A 27,862-nucleotide genomic window follows, 5' to 3' on the forward strand; every position below is an offset into this window, starting at 1 on the left:
CTAGACATCACCCCGCTCCACAAAATCACTGATAGCTTCTGCCACCACAGCCGGTACCAACGACGCGAATTTCTGTTATGGTGGCTTTAATGGTTTGAGAGGAGCGACGTTACGGACACCATCGCACCCTTCAATTGCATTTCCCTACGGAAAGCTACGACGGAGCTATTGCTATCACACGTTTTCACGATCTAGACATCACCCCGCTCCACAAAATCATTGATAGCTTCTGCCACCGCAGCTGGTACCAACGACGCGAATCGTTGTCATGGTGGCGGGCTTCAACGATTCGGTGACCAACATGCAAACGCCATGGTACGCTCCAACGGCATTTTTTAAACATTGAAAGCTGCCACGGGGCCATTGCTGCCACACATTTCCACGATCTCGGGCGTCAAATCGCCCCGTGAATTCATTTCATTGCTTTTGCCACCCGCAGACGGTACCTATTTTAAATAACACAGCACCCTTTAATTACATTTCCCCACTGAAAGCTACGACGGAGCGATTGCTATCACACGTTTTCACGATCTAGACATCAACCCGCTCCACAAAATCATTGATAGCTTCTGCCACCACAGCTGGTACCAGCAACGTACATTTTTTTGGGGGGTGGGACGACGACTCACAATTCAAAGGCCAACAATATTTTTAAATAACGCAGCACCCTTCGATTACATTTCCCCACTGAAAGCTACGACGGAGCTATTGCTATCACACGTTTTCACGATCTAGACATCACCCCGCTCCACAAAATCATTGATAGCTTCTGCCACCGCAGCTGGTACCAGCAACGTACATTTTTTTGGGGGGGTGGGACGACGACTCACAATTCAAAGGCCAACAATATTTTAAATAACGCAGCACCCTTCGATTACATTTCCCCACTGAAAGCTACGACGCAGCTATTGCTATCACACGTTTTCACGATCTAGCCATCAACCCGCTCCACAAAATCATTGATAGCTTCTGCCACCACAGCTGGTACCAGCAACGTATATTTTTTTGGGGGGGTGGGACGACGACTCACAATTAAAAAGGCCAACAATATTTTAAATAACACAGCACCCTTCGATTACATTTCCCCACTGAAAGCTACAACGGAGCTATTGCTATCACACGTTTTCACGATCTAGACATCACCCCGCTCCACAAAATCATTGATAGCTTCTGCCACCACAGCCGGTACCAACGACGCGAATCGTTGTCATGGTGGCGGGCTTCAACGATTCGGTGACCAACATGCAAACGCCATGGTACGCTTCAACGGCATTTTTTAAACATTGAAAGCTGCCACCGGGCCATTGCTGTCACACATTTCCACGATCTCGGGCGTCAAATCGCCCCGTGAATTCATTTCATTGCTTTTGCCACCCGCAGACGGTACCTATTTTAAATAACACAGCACCCTTTAATTACATTTCCCCACTGAAAGCTACGACGGAGCTATTGCTATCACACGTTTTCACGATCTAGACATCAACCCGCTCCACAAAATCATTGATAGCTTCTGCCACCGCAGCTGGTACCAACGACGCGAATTTTTGTTATGGTGGCTTTAATGGTTTGAGAGGAGCGACGTTACGGACACCATCGCACCCTTCAATTGCATTTCCCCACGGAAAGCTACGACGCAGCTATTGCTATCACACGTTTTCACGATCTAGACATCACCCCGCTCCACAAAATCATTGATAGCTTCTGCCACCACAGCTGGTACCAACGACGCGAATTTTTGTTATGGTGGCTTTAATGGTTTGAGAGGAGCGACGTTACGGACACCATCGCACCCTTCAATTGCATTTCCCTATGGAAAGCTACGACGCAGCTATTGCTATCACACGTTTTCACGATCTAGCCATCAACCCGCTCCATAAAATCATTGATAGCTTCTGCCACCACAGCTGGTACCAGCAACGTACATTTTTTTGGGGGGTGGGACGACGACTCACAATTAAAAGGCCAACAATATTTAAAATAACACAGCACCCTTTGATTACATTTCCCCACTGAAAGCTACGACGGAGCTATTGCTATCATACGTTCTCACGATCTAGACATCACCCCGCTCCACAAAATCATTGATAGCTTCTGCCACCGCAGCCGGTACCAACGACGCGAATCGTTGTCATGGTGGCGGGCTTCAACGATTCGGTGACCGACATGCAAACGCCATGGTACGCTTCAACGGCATTTTTTAAACATTGAAAGCTGCCACCGGGGGCCATTGCTGCCACACATTTCCACGATCTCGGGCGTCAGGTCGCCCCGTGAATTCATTTCATCGCTTTTGCCACCCGCAGAGGGTTACCTACGCTCGCACCATCAGCGGATGGCGTTTCGCCAGCGGACGCTCACGACGTGACTCTCGCTATCGCGACAGTCTCACGATGCAGACGTTAACGCTTTCCGAGTCATCATCGACAGCTCGCGCTGACGCAGTCGGTATTATTTTATCTTTTCCCTGTCTACGTGGTGGTGACTTTACCGAAAGAACCAAGAATAATAATTTTATTGTTTTATATTTTTATTATTTTATTGTTTTCCCTGTCTACGTGGTGGTGACTTTACCGAAAGAGCCAAGAATAATAATTTTATTGTTTTACAATAATTTTATTGTTTTATATTTTTATTATTTTATTGTTTCCCCTTCTACGTGGTGGTGACTTTGCCGAAAGAACCAACAATAATAATTTTATTGTTTTACAATAATTTTATTGTTTTATATTTTTATTATTTTATTGTTTCCCTGTCTACGTGGTGGTGACTTTACCGAAAGAGCCAAGAATAATAATTTTATTGTTTTATATTTTTATTATTTTATTGTTTCCCTGTCTACGTGGTGGTGACTTTACCGAAAGAACCAAGAATAATAATTTTATTGTTTTATATTTTTATTATTTTATCTTTTCCCTGTCTACGTGGTGGTGACTTTACCGAAAGAGCCAAGAATAATAATTTTATTGTTTTATATTTTTATTATTTTAATGTTTAATATTTTTATTATTTTATTATTTCCCTGTCTACGTGGTGGTGACTTTACCGAAAGAGCCAAGAATAATAATTTTATTGTTTTATATTTTTATTATTTTATTGTTTAATATTTTTATTATTTTATTATTTCCCTGTCTACGTGGTGGTGACTTTACCCAAAGAACCAAGAATAATAATTTTATTGTTTTACAATAATTTTATTGTTTTATATTTTTATTACTTTTTTATTTCCCCATCTACGTGGTGGCGACTTTACCGACAGAACCGAGTTCTTGAATCTCCCCGGCCGGTCACGAACGCCTTCAATAAAAACGAAAGCTACGGCTCACAGCCCTTGCTATCGCATGGGGACGTCGAAGACCCCCCCACGAAATCACCTGCAGCTTTTGCCACCCCCTTCGGTACCAAGTTCCATTCATTCGCGGGGTGGAGGGCGAGGGTGAAAACTGAGATTACGGTACCACCACCACCACCACACACACACAAACACACCGCCATGAACAAAACTACCACAAGGCCCTAGCTCGCTCACATTTTCTAAGTCTAGACATGAATGGCTTCCATGAAATCAGCGATAGCAGTCGTCACCCAAAGTTGGTGTGGGTGTGGGTGTTGGTGTGGGTGTTGGTGTTGGTATGGGTGTTGGTGTTGGTGGGTGTTGGTGGGTGTTGGTGGGTGTTGGTGTTGGTGTGGGTGTTGGTGTGGGTGTTGGTGTTGGTGTGGGTGTTGGTGTTGGTGTTGGTGTGGGTGTTGGTGTGGGTGTTGGGTGTGGATGTTGGTGTGGGTGTTGGTGTCGGTGTGGGTGTGGGTGTGGGTGTTGGTGTGGGTGTTGGTGTGGGTGTGGGTGTTGGTGTGGGTGTTGGTGTGGGTGTTGGTGTGGGTGTTGGTGTGGGTGTTGGTGTGGGTGTTGGTGGGTGTTGGTGTTGGTGTGGGTGTTGGTGTTGGTGTTGGTGTGGGTGGGTGTTGGTGTGGGTGTTGGTGTGGGTGTTGGTGTTGGTGTGGGTGTTGGTGTTGGTGTGGGGGTGGGTGTTGGTGTCGGTGGGTGGGTGTTGGTGTGGGTGTGTGTGTGGGTGTTGGTGTGAGTGTGTGGGTGGGTGGGTGTTGGTGTGGGTGTTGGTGTGGGTGTGGGTGGGTGTTGCTCTTGGTGTTGGTGTGTGTGTGGGTGTTGGTGTGAGTGTGTGTGAGGGGTGTGGTGAGTGGTGTGGGTGTGGTGAGTGGAGTGAGTGTGTGTGTGCGGAGTGATAGTGTAGTAGCGGTTAGCGCTACGCTGCGCTATGAACCCGGCGACCCGGGTTCGATTCCCCGCTCACGGCCAACACCGCCGGCGACGATTATCTGCACCGGTCCCGGGCCTCCCCTAGGTCGACTCGGCCTCAAATGAGTACCTGGTGTAGCGGTGTGTAGTAAACATCGCCACTGGGGGAGACAAAGGCGGCCGGGCGTGGTTGCTGGCCACCCACCCCCTCGTGTGCCGTTCCGGCCTTCATAGGTGCTCGCTAACAGCACTTGCCCCTACAGCCTGTTAAGGCTACACGGGGGATCTTTGTCTGTGTGTGTGTGTAGGTGCTGCTACTCGCTACTAACACAGCACTTGCCCCTACAGCCCTGTTAGAGGCTAAACGGGGGATCTTTGTCTGTGTGTGTGTGTGTAGGTGCTGCTACTCGCTACTAACAGCACTTGCCCCTACAGCCCTGTTAGAGGCTACACGGGGGATCTTTATGTGTGTGTGTAGGTGCTGCTACTCGCTACTAACACAGCACTTGCCCCTACAGCCCTGTTAGAGGCTACACGGGGGACCTTTGTCTTTGTGTGTGTAACAGCACTTGCCCCTACAGCCCTGTTAGAGGCTACACGGGGTAGCTTTGTCTGTGTGTGTGTAGGTGTTGCTACTCGCTACTAACACAGCACTTGCCCCTACAGCCCTGTAACAGGCTACACGGGGGACCTTTGTCTGTGTGTGTGTGTGTAACAGCACTTGCCCCTACAGCCCTGTTAGAGGCTACACGGGGGACCTTTGTCTGTGTGTGTAGGTGCTGCTACTCGCTACTAACACAGCACTTGCCCCTACAGCCCTGTTAAAGGCTACACGGGGGACCTTTGTCTTTGTGTGTGTGTGTAACAGCACTTGCCCCTACAGCCCTGTTAGAGGCTACACTGGGGACCTTTGTCTGTGTGTGTGTGTGTGTAACAGCACTTGCCCCTACAGCCCTGTTAGAGGCTACACGGGGGATCTTTGTCCGTGTCTGTGTGTGTGTGTAGGTGTTGCTACTCGCTACTAACACAGCACTTGCCCCTACAACCCTGTTAGAGGCTACATGGGGGACCTTTGTCTGTGTCTGTGTGTGTATGTAGGTGCTGCTACTCGCTACTAACACAGCACTTGCCCCTACAGCCCTGTTAAAGGCTACACGGGGGACCTTTGTCTTTGTGTGTGTGTGTAACAGCACTTGCCCCTACAGCCCTGTTAGAGGCTACACGGGGGACCTTTGTCTGTGTGTGTAGGTGCTGCTACTCGCTACTAACACAGCACTTGCCCCTACAGCCCTGTTAAAGGCTACACGGGGGACCTTTGTCTTTGTGTGTGTGTGTAACAGCACTTGCCCCTACAGCCCTGTTAGAGGCTACACTGGGGACCTTTGTCTGTGTGTGTGTGTGTGTAACAGCACTTGCCCCTACAGCCCTGTTAGAGGCTACACGGGGGATCTTTGTCCGTGTCTGTGTGTGTGTGTAGGTGTTGCTACTCGCTACTAACACAGCACTTGCCCCTACAACCCTGTTAGAGGCTACATGGGGGACCTTTGTCTGTGTCTGTGTGTGTATGTAGGTGCTGCTACTCGCTACTAACACAGCACTTGCCCCTACAGCCCTGTTAAAGGCTACACGGGGGACCTTTGTCTTTGTGTGTGTGTGTAACAGCACTTGCCCCTACAGCCCTGTTAGAGGCTACACGGGGGACCTTTGTCTGTGTGTGTAGGTGCTGCTACTCGCTACTAACACAGCACTTGCCCCTACAGCCCTGTTAAAGGCTACACGGGGGACCTTTGTCTTTGTGTGTGTGTGTAACAGCACTTGCCCCTACAGCCCTGTTAGAGGCTACACTGGGGACCTTTGTCTGTGTGTGTGTGTGTAACAGCACTTGCCCCTACAGCCCTGTTAGAGGCTACACGGGGGATCTTTGTCCGTGTCTGTGTGTGTGTGTAGGTGTTGCTACTCGCTACTAACACAGCACTTGCCCCTACAACCCTGTTAGAGGCTACATGGGGGACCTTTGTCTGTGTCTGTGTGTGTATGTAGGTGCTGCTACTCGCTACTAACACAGCACTTGCCCCTACAGCCCTGTTAGAGGCTACATGGGGGATCTTTGTCTTTGTGTGTGTAACAGCACTTGCCCCTACAGCCCTGTTAGAGGCTACACGGGGGATCTTTGTCTTTGTGTGTGTGTAACAGCACTTGCCCCTACAGCCCTGTTAGAGGCTACACGGGGGATCTTTGTCCGTGTCTGTGTGTGTGTGTAGGTGTTGCTACTCGCTACTAACACAGCACTTGCCCCTACAACCCTGTTAGAGGCTACATGGGGGACCTTTGTCTGTGTCTGTGTGTGTATGTAGGTGCTGCTACTCGCTACTAACACAGCACTTGCCCCTACAGCCCTGTTAAAGGCTACACGGGGGACCTTTGTCTTTGTGTGTGTGTGTAACAGCACTTGCCCCTACAGCCCTGTTAGAGGCTACACGGGGGACCTTTGTCTGTGTGTGTAGGTGCTGCTACTCGCTACTAACACAGCACTTGCCCCTACAGCCCTGTTAAAGGCTACACGGGGGACCTTTGTCTTTGTGTGTGTGTGTAACAGCACTTGCCCCTACAGCCCTGTTAGAGGCTACACTGGGGACCTTTGTCTGTGTGTGTGTGTGTAACAGCACTTGCCCCTACAGCCCTGTTAGAGGCTACACGGGGGATCTTTGTCCGTGTCTGTGTGTGTGTGTAGGTGTTGCTACTCGCTACTAACACAGCACTTGCCCCTACAACCCTGTTAGAGGCTACATGGGGGACCTTTGTCTGTGTCTGTGTGTGTATGTAGGTGCTGCTACTCGCTACTAACACAGCACTTGCCCCTACAGCCCTGTTAGAGGCTACATGGGGGATCTTTGTCTTTGTGTGTGTAACAGCACTTGCCCCTACAGCCCTGTTAGAGGCTACACGGGGGATCTTTGTCTTTGTGTGTGTGTAACAGCACTTGCCCCTACAGCCCTGTTAGAGGCTACACGGGGGATCTTTGTCCGTGTCTGTGTGTGTGTGTAGGTGTTGCTACTCGCTACTAACACAGCACTTGCCCCTGCAGCCCTGTAACAGGCTACACGGGGGACCTTTGTCTTTGTGTGTGTGTGTAACAGCACTTGCCCCTACAGTCTGTTATAGGCTACACGGGGGATCTTTGTCCGTGTCTGTGTGTGTGTGTAGGTGCTGCTACTAACAGCACTTGCCCCTGCAGCCCTGTAACAGGCTACACGGGGGACCTTTGTCTTTGTGTGTGTGTGTAACAGCACTTGCCCCTACAGTCTGTTACAGGCTACACGGGGGATCTTTGTCCGTGTCTGTGTGTGTGTGTAGGTGTTGCTACTCGCTACTAACACAGCACTTGCCCCTACAGCCACTGTTAGAGGCTACACGGGGGACCTTTGTCTGTGTCTGTCTGTGTCTGTGTGTGTGTGTGGGTACCAGAACAGGGACGTTGATGGTGGTGAACATGAAGTCGTCCGAGGCGATGGACCGCTCACGGCTGAAGCGGTAGTGACGGTACTCGCGATAGCTCACAGTGCCGTTCTCGTTGAAGGTGATGTTGGCTTTCTTGCGGTACTCCCTGAAGTGGGTGGGAATTGGTGGGGGGGGTGGGGGGAGGTTGGTGGCGGGGGGGTGAGTGATGATGATGCTGGCTATACCACCCAACAATATCCCAACAGAACCAACCATCTAGCAATAGACGCATACACCCGCTCGCTCATACACAGATACAACACCAACAACGACGACGACGACGACAACAACCGCCATTCGCCACTAAGCGGCGGTGATGTCACCACGACGCTTGTGCCAGGCCACGTGCACCTTGAGGCTTTCACGTGAAGTGTCGAACGCCCGCTGGCAGGAGGTCACGGGGGCAGACCCAGCAGGTGCCACGGGTCGACTGACTGAGATGACTGGCTGGTGCACCACCTGTGCCCCCTACTGTGCCAACCTGCTGTGCTTTAGCCACCCGGCGCTCCGTTCGTTGTTGTGAGCGTCGCTCCTCCGCCCTCCGTTGTTGTTGGAGGGCGACTGCCTCCAGCTGCCCAGTAGCAGCGTCCTTCACGAGCCTCCTCCACAGAGGCCGATCTTGACACCGCTGGTACCGGTCATCGGCAAGTCCACTCAGCTTTTAGCCCCCTCTTTAAGAAGGGGGACCGCACAGACTGTAACAACTACAGGGACATCTCACTCCTCAGTGTGCCGGGAAAGGTCCTGGCAAGGATTATTCAACATCGCCTTGCCAGGCACGCTGAGGAGAGGCTTGCGGAGCCCCAATGCGGTTTCAGGAAAGGGCGGTCCTGCACACAGATGCCATATTTTCTGTCCGTCTGCTACAGCAGAGGTGTAGGGAACTCCAACAAGACCTACATCTCTGCTTTATTGACCTGGTCAAGACCTGTGATACCATCAGTAGGCCTGGGCTCTGGGTTGTTCTTCGTGCTTTCGGAGTCCCTGACCCTCTGCTCACGATCATTAAGGACCTTCATGATGGTGAGCGGGCCCGGGTAAAACTACGTGGCCGGGAGTCAGAGCCATTCCCTGTTCACCTTGGGGTGCGACAGGGATGTCCTCTGGCTGCCACAAAATTTAACATCTATTTCGACCACGTAGTTCGTGAAGCCTTCAATAGCTGTACCAGACAAATTTCCATCTGGTACAGATACAATGGGAGGCTGATCGGCATCATTCCAATCCTGCGGAACCCGTCCAGTGGTCCAGACCGTTGTTATGGTGTCATGTAGGGCAGTCTGTGCACAAACGCCACCCTCCCTCAGCATTTCGCTTGGAAGATCATCTCTGCAAGCTGCCTTTCCTGGTCTCAGACTCCGGATCGCCTTCAGTACTTCCTCAACAGATGGCACCTCAGCCAGCCACTCACAGGGGATGACTTCTTCAAATATTTGAGGCACCGCAGCCTCAGCAGGGTCATCCCCACTTTGTCCCATGTTGTTTTCCAGGCTGAGGGATTTCCCCTTCCCCAGGACCTCACAGAAATGTCCAGCAAATCTGAAATCCTGCTCCTGGGGGTTGGAGATTGGATCACCATTCTCCCCCCTAATGATGGTAATAAGTGTGGCGCTGCAGGTTACTTTTTTGATGGAATTAAAGAGCGATTTGTGATCGCGGGCCATTGAGGCAGACTCCATCTCCTCAGCAACCCGCGACCACCATTCATCCTTGCAGCGCCTCACGGCTCTCCGAACCTCCGAGCGAAGGCTGCGGAAAGCCTCCTCATTCTCCGACGTGAGATGCTGTAGACGATGACAGTGGGCCTGTCGATTTTTGTCAACCATCCTGAACACCTCCTCTGTCAGCCAGGGTCTCTGGGGAGGTCTGGACCTTGTACCCAAAGCAGCCATTGCAGCTGCATGAGCCACAGTCCTAAACCTCGCCCATTTCCCCTCGACATCAGGAGGAGTGGGGGACGATGCCAACTCCAGCCGCAAGCGATGATGAAATTCTCGCTTGCAACTTTCATCAGCTAGCTGAGACCAGGCCACCTTAGGTGTGAATTGGGTCCTGGGTGTACACCCACCACCGGAGTGGAAGAATGGCAGGCGCATCTTACAGATGGCAAGTCGATGGTCAGAGGGCAGATCAGCTCCACGGTAGGTCCTGGTGTCAAGGACATGGGCTCGCATCCGCTGGTCCGTCACTATGTAGTCCAGCAGATGTTCTTGCTTGGACCCGGCATGCATCCATGATGTTGTGTGGATGTGCCTATGCCGGAACAGCGTGTTGGTAATTACAAGCCCATGGGCTGCACAAAAATCTAGCAGCCTCCTACCGTTGTTATTGAGCTGATCTGGCCCATGCCTTTCAATCACTCCAAACCAGGTGCCAGCATCATGACCAACTCGGGTATTTAAGTCACCCAACAAGATGACTCTATCCCGAGGGTCCACTTTAGCAAGCACCTGTGACAGGAGGTCACAGAAGGCATCTGACTCATCGGCCTTGCCGGCATCCCTCCACGGAGATTCGGTTTCAGTAACCACAACCACCACTCCTCGCCTCTGGTTGATGGGAAGGCGAGCCCAAAGTAGCCTGGGGCTTACAGCTTCCCACACCTCACCGCCACGCTCCCACACCCCCTTCATTCTTTTGTTCAAAAGTAGAGCCACTCCCTGTTGTTTGGCAGTCTGCTGCCCCGAGAAGAGGACTGTCCACCCCTCATGGTGGCAGGAGCCAGAGCCGGTCCACCGGACCTCCCGAATACCGCAGAGATCCAGGCGGTACCGGTCCAGCTCCCGACAGAGGAGTGGGCAGCCTCTCCTCCGCAGCGAGCGTTCGAACATTCCACGTCGCCACACGTAGCGGCTTTTTGCTGTTTCTGGAGGAGCCCCGAGGGTAGAGATTCAATCTCCTGGCTCCGCCAATTGGGGTTTGGCCAGGAGACGTCATAGACGCCTGTCCCCCCGGGGCCTCCGGCACGAGCTTATTAGTTACATTTTTCATTCGTGGTTTAGTGGTAGTTAATTGAAGGTGGAGGGGTTACCAGCCCCTCGCACCCGTCCAGAGCCCCCATTTGGCCCCTGTGGTGGTTACAGACGCCATGAGGGGATTGGCCAATCGGAATTGGCCCTCGCTCCCCACGGCACTGCCCACCACAGCGTTGCCGTCCGGCAACAACGAGAAAAGTAGGGGGTTGTTTTTGCCACACAAAGATAAAGATCCCCCGTGTAGCCTGTAACAGACTGTAGGGGTAAGTGCTGTTAGCGAGCAGCACCTATGAAGGCCGGAACGGTACACGAGGGGGGTGGGTGGCCAGCACCACGCCCGACCGCCTTTGTCTCCCCAGTGGCAATGTTTTTATCCACCGCACCAGGTACTCATTTAAGGCTGAGTTGACCTAGGGGAGGCCCAGTACCGGTTCAGATAATCGTCACTGGTGGTGTTGGCCGTGAGCGGGAATCGAACCCGGGTCGCCGGGTTCATAGCGCAGCGTAGCGCTAACCACTACACTATCACTCCCCACACAGACACACAGACACACACTCACACACAACCCCACCCACCACCACTCCACCACCCACCACTCCACCACCCACCACTCCACCCACACCACCCACACCACCCACCACCACAACACCCCACCAACCATCCACCCAACCCCACCACCACTCGACCCCACCACCACCACCCACCCACCCCACCCCACCCACACCCACCCACCCAACCCCACCACCACCCACCCCACCACCACCCACCCCACCCACCACCACCCACCCACACCCACCCACCCAACCCCACCACCACTCGACCCTACCACCACCACCCACCCCAGGCCACACCACCACACTCCACCACCACTCGACCCCACCCACACCCACCCCACCTACCACCCCACCCACCACCACCCCTCCCCACCCACACCCACCCACCCCACCCTCCCCACACCCACCCACCCCACCCACCACCACCACCCACCGATAGACAAAGGGCCCGCGCTGGACAAGACTCGGCTTGTTTCCGCTGACGACCTGTCGGGGGTTGGCGACCTCCCACACGTACACGGACATGTAGAACGCGACGGGGACCTCCTTCCAGATGTCGTACGTGAAGCCACCCTCACGGAGTTGCACGTTCTGGGGGGGGGGGAAGGGGGGGTGTGGTGTGGGTGGGTGGGTGGGGGGTGGTGGTGGTGGGTGGGTGTGTGGGTGGTGGTGTTGTGTGGGTGAGTGGTGGTGGTGGTGTTGTGGGTGGTGGTGTTGTGTGGGTGGTGGTGGGGGTGGTGGTGGTGTTGTGTGAGTGGTGGTGTTGTGTGGGTGGGTGGTGGTGTGTGAGTGGTGTGGGTGGTGGTGTGGGTGGTGGTGGTGTGTGGGTGGTGGTGTAGGTGGGTGGTGGTGTGGGTGGGTGGTGTGGGTGGTGGTGTGGGTGGGTGGTGGTGTGGGTGGTGGTGGTGTGGGTGGTGGTGTGGGTGGTGGTGTGGGTTGTGTGGGTGTGTGAGTGGTGGTGTTGTGTGGGTGGTGGTGTTGTGTGGGTGGTGGTGTTGTGTGGGTGGGTGGTGTGGGTGGTGTGGGTGCGTGGTGTGGGTGGTGGCGTGAGTGGTGGTGTGGGTGGGTGGTGGTGTTGTGTGGGTGGTGGTGTGAGTGGTGGTGTGTGGGTGGTAGTGTTATGTGAGTGGTGGTGTTGTGTGGGTGGTGTTGTGTGAGTGGTGGTGTTGTGTGGGTGGTGGTGTGGGTGGGTGTGTGAGTGGTGGTGTTGTGTGGTGTGGGTGGTGGTGTGGGTGGGTGTGTGAGTGGTGGTGTTGTGGGTGGTGGTGTGGTGTGGGTGGTGGTGTGGTGTGGTTGGTGGTGTGGGTGGTGTGTGTGTGTGGGTGGGTGGTGGTGTGGGTGGTGGTGTGGGTGTGTGAGTGGTGGTGGTGGTGTTGTGTGGGTGCGTGGTGTGAGTGGTGGTGTTGTGGGTGGTGGTGTGTGTGGGTGGTGGTGTGGGTGGGGGGTGGTGTGGGTGGTGTGTGTGTGTGGGTGGTGGTGTGTGTGTGAGTGGTGGTGTTGTGTGGGTGGTGGTGTGAGTGGTGGTGTGTGAGTGGTGGTGTTGTGTGGGTGGTGGTGTTGTGTGGGTGGTGGTGTGGGTGGTGGTGTGTGAGTGGTGGTGTTGTGTGGGTGGGTGGTGGTGTGGGTGGTGTGTGTGTGTGTGGTGTGTGTGTGAGTGGTGGTGTTGTGTGGGTGGTGGTGTGAGTGGTGGTATGTGTGTGTGTGGGTGGTGGTGTGTGAGTGGTGGTGTGAGTGGTGGTGTGTGTGTGTGTGTGGGTGGTGTGTGTGAGTGGTGGTGTGTGTGGGTGGTGGTGTGGGTGGTGGTGTGTGGGTGGTGGTGTGTGAGTGGTGTGTATGTGTGTGTGGTGTGTGTGTGAGTGGTGGTGTTGTGTGGGTGGTGGTGTGAGTGGTGGTGTGTGTGTGTGTGGATGGTGTGTGTGTGAGTGGTGGTGTTGTGTGGGTGGTGGTGTGAGTGGTGGTGTGTGTGTGTGTGGGTGGTGGTGTGTGAGTGGTGGTGTGAGTGGTGGTGTGTGTGTGTGTGGGTGGTGTGTGTGAGTGGTGGTGTGTGTGGGTGGTGGTGTGGGTGGTGGTGTGTGGGTGGTGGTGTGTGAGTGGTGTGTGTGTGTGTGTGGTGTGTGTGTGAGTGGTGGTGTTGTGTGGGTGGTGGTGTGAGTGGTGGTGTGTGTGTGTGTGGGTGGTGGTGTGTGAGTGGTGGTGTGAGTGGTGGTGTGTGTGTGTGTGGGTGGTGTGTGTGAGTGGTGGTGTGTGTGGGTGGTGGTGTGGGTGGTGGTGTGTGGGTGGTGGTGTGTGAGTGGTGTGTGTGTGTGTGTGGGTGGTGGTGTGGGTGGTGGTGTGGGTGTGTGAGTGGTGTGGGTGGTGTGAGTGGTGTGTGTGTGTGTGGGTGGTGGTGTGGGTGGTGGTGTGTGAGTGGTGGTGTGTGAGTGGTGGTGTGTGAGTGGTGGTGTGTGTTGGTGGGTGGTGGTGTGGGTGGTGTGGGTGGTGTTGTGTGGGTGGTGTGGGTGGTGTGGGTGGTGGTGTGGGTGGGTGGTGGTGTGGGTGGTGGTGTGTGAGTGGTGGTGTGTGTGTGTGTGTGTGTGGTGGTGTGGGTGGTGGTGTGGGTTGGTGGTGGTGTGTGTGTGTGTGAGTGGTGGTGTGCGTGGGTGTGTGAGTGGTGGTGTGGGTGGTGTTGTGTTGTGTGGTGTGTGTGTGTGTGTGGGTGGTGGTGTGGGTGGTGGTGTGTGAGTGGTGGTGTGTGTTGGTGGGTGGTGTTGTGTGGGTGGTGGTGTGAGTGGGTGGTGTGGGTGGTGTTGTGTGAGTGGTAGTGGTGTGTGAGTGGTGGTGTGTGTTGGTGGGTGGTGTTGTGTGGTGTGTGTTTGTGTGGGTGGTGGTGTGTGTGTGTGTGGGTGGTGGTGTGGGTGGTGGTGTGTGTTGGTGGGTGGTGGTGTGGGTGGTGTGGGTGGTGGTGTGTGAGTGGTGGTGTGTGTTAGTGGGTGGTGGTGTGTGGTGTGGGTGGTGTTGTGTGAGTGGTGTGTGTGTGGGTGGTGGTGTGTGTGTGTGTGTGGGTGGTGGTGTGTGTGTGTGTGTGGTGTGTGTGGGTGGTGGTGTGTGTGTGGGTGGTGGTGTGTGTGTGTGTGTGGTGTGTGTGGGTGGTGGTGTGTGTGTGTGAGGAGGGATGAGAAGAAGATTCCCACATGACTACCACACCAACCATCTCCAGCCAGTAGGAGATGTTGACTACCTCGCCTGGTACACAGGACTCCAAATATACTGCATACCTGGCGAGGTAGTCAGCTATCGCCAGGGTCCGGGATCGAACCCACGACCTCCTGTGTACCAGGCGAGGTAGTTAACATCACAAATCCAAATATACAGCAGCAGCTACAGCCATCGCCAGCATCCGGGATCGAACCCACGACCTCCTGTGTACCAGGCGAGGTAGTCAACATCGTCAGGGTCCGGAATCGAACCCACGACCTCCTGTGTACCAGGCGAGGTAGTCAACATCGCCAGGGTCCGGGATCGAACCCACGACCTCCTGTGTACCAGGCGAGGTAGTTAACATCGTCAGGGTCCGGGATCGAACCCACGACCTCCTGTGTACCAGGCGAGGCCGTCAGCCATCATCAGGGTCCGGGATCGAACCCATGAACCTCCTGTGTACCAGGCGAGGTAGTCAACATCGTCAGGGTCCGGGATCGAACCCACGACCTCCTGTGTACCAGGCGAGGTAGTCAGCTATCGTCACGGTCCGGGATCGAACCCACGACCTCCTGTGTACCAGGCGAGGTAGTCAGCTGTCGTCAGGGTCCAGGATCGAACCCACGACCTCCTGTGTACCAGGCGAGGTAGTCAACATCGCCAGGGTCTGGGATCGAACCCACGCCCTCCTGTGTAGCAGGCGACGGTAGTTAACATCACAAATCCAAATATACAGCAGCAGCTACAGCCATCGTCAGCATCCGGGATTTAACCCACGACCTCCTGTGTACCAGGCGAGGTAGTCAACATCTCACCACGGAGAGAGAGACTCAGACTCCACATATACAGCAGCAGCAGGCATCGTCAGGGTCTGGGATCGAACCCACGACCTCCTGTGGACCTGGCGAGGTAGTCAGCTATCGTCAGGGTCCGGGATCGAACCCACGACCTCCTGTGTACCAGGCGAGGTGGTCAACATCTCACCACGGAGAGAGAGACTCCAACTCCACATATACAGCAGCAGCAGGCATCGTCAGGGTCTGGGATCGAACCCACGACCTCCTGTGTACCAGGCGAGGTAGTCAACATCGCCTAGGCAACGTGGGTCTGGGGATTACGCAACCGCCCTCAAACGACGCCACCCAACACCACCACCACCACCACGTTGTTGACCGTGACGTCGCCGGCCATTGTGACATCATCGCAGGGGGCATTGTGACGTCGCCGGAAGTGGCGTCGCTCGCTGATTGGCTGCCCGTGGAGATGAAATCTGCACCCAAAGCACCCTGGGTAGCCTCTTACAGGCTGTTGGGGGCAAGGGCTGTGAGGTGGTGGTGGTGGTGGTTGTGGTGGTTGTGGTGGTGGTTGTAGTCGTGGTGATGGTGGTGGTTGTGGAGGTGGTGGTCGTGGTGGTTGTGGTGGTGGTGATTGTGGTTGTGGTGGTTGTGGTGGTCGTGGTGGTTGTGGTGGTGGTTGTGGTTGTGGTGGTTATAGTCGTGGTGGTGGAAGTGGTTGTGGTGGTGGTTGTGGTGGTGGTGGTTGTGGTGGTGGTTGTGGTGATGGTTGTGGTGGTGGTGGTTGTGGTGGTTGTGGTGGTGGTTGTGGTGGTGGTTGTGGTGGTGGTAGTGGTGGTGGTTGTGGTGGTGGTTGTGGTGGTGGTGGTGGTGGTGGTCGTGGTGGTGGTTGTGGTGGTCGTGGTGGTGGTTGTGGTGGTCGTGGTGGTGGTTGTGGTCGTGGTGGTTGTGGTGGTTGTGGTGGTGGTTGTGGCGGTGGTTGTGGTGGTGATTGTGGTAGTGATTGTGATTGTGGTGGTGGTTGTGGCGGTGGTTGTGGTTGTGGTGGTTGTGGTCGTGGTGGTGGTTGTGGTGGTGGTTGTGGTGGTCGTGGTGGTGGTTGTGGTGGTCGTGGTGGTGGTGGTGGTTGTGGTCGTGGTGGTTGTGGTGGTTGTGGTGGTGGTTGTGGTGGTGGTTGTGGTGGTGATTGTGGTGGTGATTGTAGTGGTGGTTGTGGTGTGGTTTGAGTTTGTTGTAGTGGTCGTGGTGGTTGTGCTGGCGGTGGTTGTGATGGTTGTGGCGGTGGTTGTTGTGGTGGTGGTTGTGGTGGTGGTGGTGGTGGTTGAGGTGGTGGTGGTTGTGGTGGTGGTTGAGGTAGTGGTTGTGGTGGTGGTTGTGGTGGAGGTGGTGGTGGTGGTTGAGGTGGTGGTGGTGGTTGTGGTGGTGGTGGTTGCGGTGGTGGTGGTTGTGGTTGTGGTGGTGGTTGTGGTGGTGGTGGTTGAGGTGGTGGTGGTGGTTGTGGTTGTGGTGGTGGTTGAGGTAGTGGTTGTGGTGGTGGTTGTGGTGGTGGTGGTGGTTGAGGTGGTGGTGGTTGTGGTGGTGGTGGTTGTGGTGGTGGTTGCGGTGGTGGTTGTGGTTGTGGTGGTTGTGGTGGTTGTGGTTGTGGCGGTGGTGGTTGTGGTGGTGGTGGTTGTGGTGGTGGTTGTGGTGGTGGTTGTGGTTGTGGTGGTTGTGGTGGTGGTGGTGGTTGTGGTGGTGGTGGTTGTGGTGGTGGTGGTAGTGGTGGTGGTTGTGGTTGTGGTGGTGGTTGTGGTGGTTGTGGTTGTGGTGGTGGTGGTTGTGGTGGAGGTGGTGGTGGTGGTTGAGGTGGTGGTGGTGGTTGTGGTGGTGGTTGCGGTGGTGGTGGTTGTGGTTGTGGTGGTGGTTGTGGTGGTGGTTGATGTGGTGGTGGTTGTGGTTGTGGTGGTGGTTGAGGTAGTGGTTGTGGTGGTGGTTGTGGTGGTGTTGGTGGTTGAGGTGGTGGTGGTGGTGGTTGCGGTGGTGGTGGTTGCGGTGGTGGTGCTTGTGGTTGTGGTGGTGGTTGTGGTGGATGTGGTTGTGGTGGTGGTGGTTGTGGTGGTGGTTGTGGTGGTGGTTGTGGTGGTGGTTGTGGTGGTGGTTGTGGTTGTGGTGGTGGTTGTGGTGGTTGTGGTTGTGGTGGTGGTGGTGGTGGTGTTGGTGGTTGAGGTGGTGGTGGTGGTGGTTGCGGTGGTGGTGGTTGCGGTGGTGGTGCTTGTGGTTGTGGTGGTGGTTGTGGTGGATGTGGTTGTGGTGGTGGTGGTTGTGGTGGTGGTTGTGGTGGTGGTTGTGGTGGTGGTTGTGGTGGTGGTTGTGGTTGTGGTGGTGGTTGTGGTGGTTGTGGTTGTGGTGGTGGTGGTGGTGGTGTTGGTGGTTGAGGTGGTGGTGGTGGTGGTTGCGGTGGTGGTGGTTGCGGTGGTGGTGCTTGTGGTTGTGGTGGTGGTTGTGGTGGATGTGGTTGTGGTGGTGGTGGTTGTGGTGGTGGTTGTGGTGGTGGTTGTGGTGGTGGTTGTGGTGGTGGTTGTGGTTGTGGTGGTGGTTGTGGTGGTTGTGGTTGTGGTGGTGGTGGTGGTGGAGCTGTTCAGGCGCTATTAACAGACCGTGCTGTTAATAGCGAGTAGCACACAGACAAAGGTCCCCCAGGTAGCCTCTAGCAGAGCTGTAGGGGCAAGTACTGTTAGTAGCGAGTATCAGCATCAACACACACACAGACATAGACAAAGGTCCCCCAGGTAGCCTCTAGCAGAGCTGTAGGGGCAAGTGCTGTTAGTAGCGAGTATCAGCATCAACACACACACAGACATAGACAAAGCTCCCCCGTGTAGCCTCTAACAGGGCTGTAGAGGCAAGTGCTGTGTGAGTGCCCAGCATCACCACCATCACCACCATCATCACCACCACCACAATCATCACCACCACCACCACTACCAATACCACCACCACCACCATCACCTCCACCATCACCATCATCACCACCATCACCACCACCATCACCACCACCATCACCACCACCATCACCACCACCACAATCATCACCACCACCACCACTACCAATACCACCACCATCACCACGATAATCACCACTACCATCACCACCACCATCATCACCACCATCACCACCACCACCACTACCAATACCACCACCAACACCACCATCACCACCACCATCACCACTACAATCACCACCATCATCACCACCACAACCACCATCACCACCACCACTACCATCACCACCACCATCACCACCACCATCACCACCACCACCACCACCATCACCACCACCATCATCATCACCACCACCATCACCACCATCATCACCAACACCATCACCACCACCACCACCACCAGCCTCACCTTCACCACCATCACCACCACTCTCACCACCACCACCACCACCACCACCTTCACCACCACCACCACCACCATCACCACCATCACCAGCACCACCACCACCAACACCACTCTCACCATCACCACCACCATCACCAGCACCACCATCACCACTCTCACCTTCACCATCACCACCACCACCACCATCACCACCACCACCACTCTCACCTTCACCATCACCACCACCACCATCACCACCACCATCACCACCACCACCATCACCACTCTCACCACCACCATCACCACCACCATCACCAATCTCACCTTCACCACCACTCTCACCATCACCACCACCACCACTTTCACCACCACCACCACCATCACCACCACCACCACCACCATCACCACCACCACCACTACCACCACCACTCTCACCACCACCACCACTCTCACCACCATCACCACTCTCACCACCATCACCACCATCACCACCATCACCACCACCACCACCATCACCACCACCACCACCACCACTCTCACCACCACCACCACCACCACTCTCACCACCACCACCACCATCACCACCACCACCATCACCAGTCTCACCTTCACCACCTGACTCCTCAAGATCTCGTCGAAGGCCCAGATGAAGACGCCTCCCACCAGCGCCATCAGGCAGCCCGTGACCAGGACCACCGTACAGCACCGGGAACTCTTCATCTGTCCGCGGGTTCCGGACGGCGCTTCGGAACCTTCGGAGACCAGTTCCACGTCACTCGTAACCTCCACGAACCTGAGATGGAGCGGGGACTTTGATCACCCTTGGAAGTTTTGGTCCATCAACACCTGGAGCCAAGTTCCACTTCACTCGCAAGTCTCCCAGGAGCCTGAGATCTAGCGGGGACTTTGATGACCCTTAGAACCTCTGGTTCATCAACACCTGGAGCCAAGTTCCACTTCACTCTCAAGCTCCCAGGAACCTGAGATGGAGGACGGACTTTGATGATCCTTAGAACCTCTGGTTCATCAACACCTGGAGCCAAGTTCCACTTCACTCGCAAGCTCCCAGGAACCTGAGATTGAGCGGGGACTTTGATCACCCTTAGAACCTTCGGTTCATCAACACCTGGAGCCAAGTTCCACGTCACTCGCAAGTCTCCCAGGAACCTGAGATGGAGCAGGGACTTTGATCACCCTTAGAACCTTCGGTTCATCAACACCTGGAACCAAGTTTTACGTCACTCTCAAGTTTTCCAGGAACCTGAGATCTAGCGGGGACTTTGATGACCCTTAGAACCTCTGGTTCATCAACACCTGGAGCCAAGTTCCACTTCACTCGCAAGTTTCCCAGGAGCCTGAGATAGAGCGGGGACTTTGATGACCCTTAGAACCTCTGGTTCATCAACACCTGGAGCCAAGTTCCACTTCACTCGCAAGCTCCCAGGAACCTGAGATGGAGGACCGACTTTGATCACCCTTAGACCCTGTGGTTCATCAACACTTGGAACCAAGTTCGACTTCACTCGCAACCTCCAGGAACCTGAGATGGAGGACGGACTTTGATCACCCTTAGAACCTTTGGGTCATCAACACCTGGAGCCAAGTTCCACTTCACTCGCAAGCTTCAGGAACCTGAGATTGAGCAGGGACTTTGATGATCCTTAGAAATCTTGGTTCATCAACACCTGGAGCCAAGTTCCACGTCACTCGCAAGTTTTCCAGGAACCTGAGATCGAGCGGGGACTTTGATCACCCTTAGAACCTTCGGTTCATCAACACCTGGAGCCAAGTTCCACTTCACTCTTAAGCTCCCAGGAACCTGAGATCGAGCAGGGACTTTGATGACCCTTAGAACCTCTGGTTCATCAACACCTGGAGCCAAGTTCCACTTCACTCGCAAGTCTCCCAGGAGCCTGAGATTGAGCGGGGACTTTGATCACCCTTAGAACCTTTGGTTCATCAACACCTGGAGCCAAGTTCCACTTCACTCTCAAGCTCCCAGGAACCTGAGATCGAGCGGGGACCTTGATCACCCTTAGAACTTTTGGTTCATCAACACCTGGAGCCAAGTTCCACTTCACTCGCAAGCTCCACGAACCTGAGATGGAGGACGGACTTTGATCACCCTTAGAATCTTTGTGTCATCAACACCTGGAGCCAAGTTCCACTTCACTCGCAAGTTTCCAGGAGCCTGAGATCGAGCAGGGACTTTGATGACCCTTAGAACCTGTGGTTCATCAACACCTGGAACCCAGTTCCACTTCACTCTCAAGTTCCCAGGAACCTGAGATCGAGCGGGGACCTTGATCACTTTTAGAAACTTTGGTTCATCAACACCTGGAGCCAAGTTCCACGTCACTCGCAAGCTCCAGGAACCTGAGATGGAAGACGGACTTTGATGATCTTTAGAACCTTCGGTTCATCAACACCTGGAACCAAGTTCCACTTCACTCGCAAGCTCCACGAACCTGAGATGGAGGACGGACTTTGATTACCCTTAGAACCTGTGGTTCATCAACACCTGGAGCCAAGTTCCACTTCACTCGCAAGCTCCCAGGAGCCTGAGATCGAGCGGGGGACTTTGATCACCCTTAGATCCTTCGGTTCCTCAACACCTGGAGCCAAGTTCCACTTCACTCGCAAGTCTCCCAGGAGCCTGAGATTGAGCAGGGACTTTGATGATCCTTAGAACCTTCGGTTCATCAACACCTGGAGCCAAGTTCCACTTCACTCTCAAGCTCCCAGGAACCTGAGATGGAGGACGGACTTTGATTACCCTTAGAACCTGTGGTTCATCAACACCTGGAGCCAAGTTCCACTTCACTCGCAACCTCCAGGAACCTGAGATGGAGGACCGACTTTGATCACCCTTAGAACCTCTGGTTCATCAACACCTGGAGCCAAGTTCCACTTCACTCTCAAGTTTCCCAGGAACCTGAGATCTAGCGGGGACTTTGATCACCCTTAGAACCTTTGGGTCATCAACACCTGGAGCTAAGTTCCAGGAAGCTGAGATGGAGGACGGACTTTGATTACCCTTAGAACTTTTGGTTCATCAACACCTGGAGCCAAGTTCTACTTCACTCGCAAGTTTTCCAGGAGCCTGAGATTGAGCAGGGACTTTGATGATCCTTAGAACCTTCGGTTCATCAACACCTGGAGCCAAGTTCCACTTCACTCGCAAGTCTCCCAGGAGCCTGAGATCGAGCGGGGACTTTGATGATCCTTAGAACCTTCGGTTCATCAACACCTGGAGCCAAGTTCCACTTCACTCGCAAGTTTCCCAGGAACCTGAGATGGAGCGGGGACTTTGATCACCCTTAGAACTTTTGGTTCATCAACACCTGGAGTCAAGTTCCACTTCACTCGCAAGTTCCCAGGAACCTGAGATGGAGCGGGGACTTTGATCACCCTTAGAACTTTTGGTTCATCAACACCTGGTGCCAAGTTCCACTTCACTCTCAAGTTCCCAGGAACCTGAGATCGAGCGGGGACTTTGATCACCCTTAGAACCTTTGGTTCATCAACACCTGGAGCCAAGTTCCACTTCACTCGCAAGCTTCCAGGAAGCTGAGATGGAGGACGGACTTTGATTACCCTCAGAACCTTCGGTTCATCAACACCTGGAGCCAAGTTCCACTTCACTCTCAAGCTCCCAGGAACCTGAGATCGAGCGGGGACTTTGATCACCCTTAGAACCTCTGGTTCATCAAGACCTGGAGCCAAGTTCTACTTCACTCTCAAGCTCCCAGGAACCTGAGATCGAGCGGGGACTTTGATGACCCTTAGAACCTTTGGTTCATCAACACCTGGAGCCAAGTTCCACTTCACTCGCAAGTTCCCAGGAACCTGAGATCGAGCGGGGACTTTGATGTTCCTTAGAAATCTTGGTTCATCAACACCTGGAGCCAAGTTCCACTTCACTCGCAAGTTTCCAGGAACCTGAGATCGAGCAGGGACTTTGATGACCCTTAGAACCTCTGGTTCATCAACACCTGGAGCCAAGTTCCACTTCACTCGCAACCTCCAGGAACCTGAGATGGAGGACCGACTTTGATCACCCTTAGAACCTCTGGTTCATCAACACCTGGAGCCAAGTTCCACTTCACTCTCAAGTTTCCCAGGAACTTGAGATCTAGCGGGGACTTTGATCACCCTTAGAACCTTTGGGTCATCAAAACCTGGAGCCAAGTTCCAGGAACCTGAGATGGAGGACGGACTTTGATTACCCTTAGAACTTTTGGTTCATCAACACCTGGAGCCAAGTTCCACTTCACTCGCAAGTTTCCCAGGAGCCTGAGATTGAGCAGGGACTTTGATGATCCTTAGAACCTTCGGTTCATCAACACCTGGAGCCAAGTTCCACTTCACTCGCAAGTCTCCCAGGAGCCTGAGATCGAGCGGGGACTTTGATGATCCTTAGAACCTTCGGTTCATCAACACCTGGAGCCAAGTTCCACTTCACTCGCAAGTTTCCCAGGAACCTGAGATGGAGCGGGGACTTTGATCACCCTTAGAACTTTTGGTTCATCAACACCTGGAGTCAAGTTCCACTTCACTCGCAAGTTCCCAGGAACCTGAGATGGAGCGGGGACTTTGATCACCCTTAGAACTTTTGGTTCATCAACACCTGGTGCCAAGTTCCACTTCACTCGCAAGCTCCAGGAACCTGAGATGGAGGACGGACTTTGATGCTCCTTAGAACCTTCGGTTCCTCAACACCTGGAGCCAAGTTCCACTTCACTCGCAAGTTTCCAGGAACCTGAGATGGAGGACGGACTTTGATCACCCTAAGAACCTTTGGGTCATCAACACCGAGCGTCAAGACCTGGAACCAAGTTCCACATCACTCACAACCTCCAGGAACCTGAGATGGAGGACGGACTTTGATGACCCTTAGAACCTTCGGTTCATCAACACCTGGAGCCAAGTTCCACTTCACTCGCAAGCTCCTAGGAGCCTGAGATTGAGCAGGGACTTTGATGAGCCTTAGAACCTTTGGTTCATCAACACCTCGAGCCAAGTTCCACTTCACTCGCAAGTCTCCCAGGAACCTGAGATCGAGCGGAGGACTTTGATGACCCTTAGAACCTCTGGTTCATCAAGACCTGGAGCCAAGTTCCACTTCACTCGCAAGCTCCCAGGAACCTGAGATGGAGGACGGACTTTGATCACCCTTAGAACCTTTGGTTCATCAACACCTGGAGCCAAGTTCCACTTCACTCGCAAGTTTCCAGGAACCTGAGATCGAGCGGGGACTTTGATCACCCTTAGAACCTCTGGTTCATCAACACCTGGAGCCAAGTTCCACTTCACTCTCAAGCTCCCAGGAACCTGAGATGGAGGACGGACTTTGATTACCCTTAGAACCTGTGGTTCATCAACACCTGGAGCCAAGTTCCACTTCACTCGCAAGTCTCCCAGGAGCCTGAGATGGAGGACGGACTTTGATGACCCTTAGAACCTGTGGTTCATCAACACCTGGAGCCAAGTTCCATTTCACTCGCAAGTTTCCAGGATCCTGAGATGGAGGACGGACTTTGATCACCCTAAGAACCTTTGGTCCATCAGCACCTGCAGCCAAGTTCCACGTCACTCGCAAGTCTCCAGGAACCTGAGATGGAGGACCGACTTTGATGATCCTGAGAACCTTCGGTTCATCAACACCTGAAGCCAAGTCCCACTTCACTCGCAAGTCTCCCAGGAGCCTGAGATGGAGCGGGGACTTTGATCACCCTTAGAACCTTCGGTTCATCAACACCTGGAGCCAAGTTCCACTTCACTCGCAAGTCTCCCAGGGGCCTGAGATGGAGCGGGGACTTTGATCACCCTTAGAACCTCTGGTTCATCAACACCTGGAGCCAAGTTCCACTTCACTCGCAAGTCTCCCAGGAGCCTGAGATGGAGGACCGACTTTGATGATCCTTAGAACCTTCGGTTCATCAACACCTGGAGCCAAGTTCCACTTCACTCGCAAGCTCCCAGGAACCTGAGATGGAGGACCGACTTTGACGATCCTTAGAACCTTTGGCTCATCAACACCTGGAGCCAAGTTCCACTTCACTCGCAAGTCTCCCAGGAGCCTGAGATGGAGCGGAGACTTTGATCACCCTTTGATCCTCTGGTTCATCAAGACCTGGAGCCAAGTTCCACTTCACTCTCAAGCTCCCAGGAACCTGAGATCGAGCGGGGACTTTGATCACCCTTAGAACCTTCGGTTCCTCAACACCTGGTGCCAAGTTCCACTTCACTCGCAAGTCTCCCAGGAGCCTGAGATCGAGCGGGGGACTTCGATGATCCTCAGGAACCTCTCGATCACCCTCTCGTTTTAACTGCGATCAGACTGAAACGGGAAGCCGTTCCGGCGTTGACGGCGCTTCGCCCCGTTCATCATTCACGGGGGGTTGTTGTTCCCTCAATGCTCTGCTTCATGTTAACCGAAATATTTCACGATCTGATCTCCTTATCACCCCCCTCTTCTCTCTCTCTATCTCTCTCTACCCCCCCCCCCCTCTCTCTCTATCTCCGACTGATGCCTCTGTGGATCTAGGATTTGGTGTTGTGTGTTATGTACGTAGTTTCTCGCGAACAAATTCGGTCAGTGATCGCCGTTACGTTGCGATGGCGGCTTTTATATATATATTTTTTGGCGATTTCGAAAACGTGGTGTTTTTTTTGGAGGGGGTGGGGGGTTGGACATAGTTTTGGTGTTGTTGTTGTAGTACGGAGTTAGACTTGACGGCCTTAATCTAAGTTGTCTTGTGGTTGTTGTTGTGGTTGTTGTTGTTGTGGTTGTTGTTGTTGTGGTTGTTGTTGTGGTTGTTGTTGTTGTGGTTGTTGTTGTTGTGGTTGTTGTTGTTGTGGTTGTTGTTGTTGTTGTGGTGGTTGTTGTTGTGGTGGTTGTTGTTGTGGTGGTTGTTGTTGTTGTGGTTGTTGTTGTTGTGGTGGTTGTTGTTGTTGTGGTGGTTGTTGTTGTTGTGGTGGTTGTTGTTGTGGTGGTTGTTGTGGTTGTTGTTGTGGTTGTTGTGGTTGTTGTTGTGGTTATTGTTGTGGTTGTGGTGGTTGTTGTTGTGGTGGTTGTTGTTGTGGTGGTTGTTGTTGTGGTTGTTGTTGTTGTGGTTGTTGTTGTTGTGGTGGTTGTTGTGGTGGTTGTTGTTGTGGTTGTTGTTGTTGTGGTTGTTGTTGTTGTGGTGGTTGTTGTTGTGGTGGTTGTTGTTGTTGTGGTTGTTGTTGTTGTGGTGGTTGTTGTTGTTTTGGTGGTTGTTGTTGTGGTGGTTGTTGTTGTTGCGGTGGTTGTTGTGGTGGTTCTTGTTGTGGTGGTTGTTGTGGTTGTTGTTGTTGTTGTGGTTGTTGTTGTTGTGGTGGTTGTTGTTGTGGTTGTTGTTGTTGTGGTGGTTGTTGTTGTTGTGGTTGTTGTTGTGGTTGTTGTTGTTGTGGTGGTTGTTGTTGTTGTGGTGGTTGTTGTTGTTGTGGTTGTTGTTGTGGTTGTTGTTGTTTGACTTTGCATCCCACACCGGGATATTTTGTGCACGCAGTGTCGGTGGTGGTGGTGGTGGTGTACACGGTGGCTTATTTCCAGGAATATTTTTTGGCTGTGTTTTTTTTACCCCCCCCCCCCCGCTGGATTTTTATATTTCCGCACGGTCAACGCGTAGTAGCGGTCACCTAAAGATGTGTTTTTTTTTAAATATATATCGTTCGTGATTTAGTTCTGTTTGTGTGTCTGTTCGCGGTTCCCGGATGGCTCACAGGGCTCGATACCAAAATAAATAAACTGAAAACTGAAAACTTAAACCTCCATCAACTCTCTCCCGACTCTATGTCGATGTCCCACCCCCTCCCCGCCCCCCACTGTGTTTCATATGTACACATTTACTTTTAAAAAAAAAAAAATTACGACAAGTGCTGCATCTGCACCCGGCCCCTTATCGCGGTCCTATACGGCCTCCTACAGGCAGCTGAGATCTGCATGCAGAGCTCTCTGTTCTCTCCGCTAACCCAGCCCCTTCTCGCAGGCCTATGGGCTCCTACAGGCAGCAGCTGAGGTCTGCAGGCAGAGCTCTCTGCTCTCTCCGCTAACCCGGCCCCTTATCGCGGTCCTACGGGCTCCTACAGGCAGCAGCTGAGGTCTGCAGGCAGAGCTCTCTCCGCTCTCCGCTAACCCGGCCCCTTCTCGTGGTCCTACGGCCTCCTACGGGCGTCAGCTGAGATCTGCAGGTAGAGCTCTCCGCTGTCCACTAACCCAGCCCCTTCTCGCAGGCCTATGGGCTCCTACAGGCAGCAGCTGAGGTCTGCAGGCAGAGCTCTCTCCGCTAACCTGGCCCCTTCTCGCAGGCCTACGGCCTCTTACAGGCAGCTGAGATCTGCACACACAACTCTCCTCTCTCCACTAACCCAGCCCCTTCTCGCAGTCCTACGGCCTTCTACAGGCAGCAGCTGAGGTCTGCATGCAGAGCTCTCCTCTCTCCACTAACCCGGCCCCTTCTCGCAGGCCTACGGCCTCCTACAGGCAGCAGCTTAGATCTGCAGGCAGAGTTCACCGCTGTCCACTAACCCAGCCCCTTCTCGCAGGCCTACACCCTCCTACTGGCAGCAGCTGAGATCTGCAGGCAGAGCTCTCTGCTCTCTCCGCTAACCCAGCCCCTTCTCGCAGGCCTACGGCCTCCTACTGGCAGCTGAGATCTGCACGCACAACTCTCCTCTCTCCACTAACCCGGACCCTTCTCGCAGGCCTACGGCCTCCTACAGGCGGCAGCTGAGGTCTGCATGCAGAGTTCACCGCTCTCCGCTAACCCGGACCCTTCTCGCAGGCCTATGGGCTCCTACAGGCAGCAGCTGAGATCTGCAGGCAGAGCTCTCCTCTCTCCACTAACCCGGACCCTTCTCGCAGGCCTACGGCCTCCTACAGGCAGCAGCTGAGATCTGCATTCAGAGCTCTCCGCTGTCCACTAACTCGGCCCCTTCTCGCGGGCCTACGGCCTCCTACAGGCAGCAGCTGAGATCTGCAGGCAGAGCTCTGTCTGCTGTCCACTAACCCAGCCCCTTCTCGCAGGCCTACGGCCTCTTACAGGCAGCTGAGATCTGCAGACAGAGCTCTCTGCTCTCTCCGCTAACCCGGACCCTTCTCGCAGGCCTACGGCCTCCTACAGGCAGCAGCTGAGGTCTGCATTCAGAGCTCTCCGCTGTCCACTAACTCGGCCCCTTCTCGCAGGCCTATGGCCTCCTACAGGCAGCAGCTGAGATCTGCA

General features: G+C 54.0%; 1 protein-coding gene across 2 annotated transcripts in view; it reads right to left on the reverse strand.

The window, feature by feature from the left end:
* Positions 1 to 27,862, reverse strand: part of LOC116937555 (scavenger receptor class B member 1-like) — a 114,671-nt gene that overhangs the window by 84,094 nt on the left and 2,715 nt on the right. The window contains exons 2-4 of one of the 2 annotated variants that reach the window (XM_076059016.1): positions 19,221 to 19,366; positions 11,711 to 11,868; positions 7,712 to 7,853 (exon numbers count right to left, since the gene is read on the reverse strand). In XM_076059016.1, coding sequence (XP_075915131.1) covers positions 7,712 to 7,853; positions 11,711 to 11,868; positions 19,221 to 19,334 — 414 coding nt within the window. In that variant the 5' untranslated portion in view covers positions 19,335 to 19,366. Of the gene's footprint in view, positions 1 to 7,711; positions 7,854 to 11,710; positions 11,869 to 19,220; positions 19,408 to 27,862 lie in introns of both variants that reach the window. The other variant, XM_076059017.1, reaches the window with a different exon arrangement.

Source organism: Petromyzon marinus (assembly GCF_048934315.1).
Source record: "Petromyzon marinus isolate PM22_M1 ecotype Great Lakes invasive population chromosome 84 unlocalized genomic scaffold, UKy_Petmar_22M1.pri1.0 chr84_unloc.1, whole genome shotgun sequence".
NCBI lineage: Eukaryota > Metazoa > Chordata > Hyperoartia > Petromyzontiformes > Petromyzontidae > Petromyzon > Petromyzon marinus.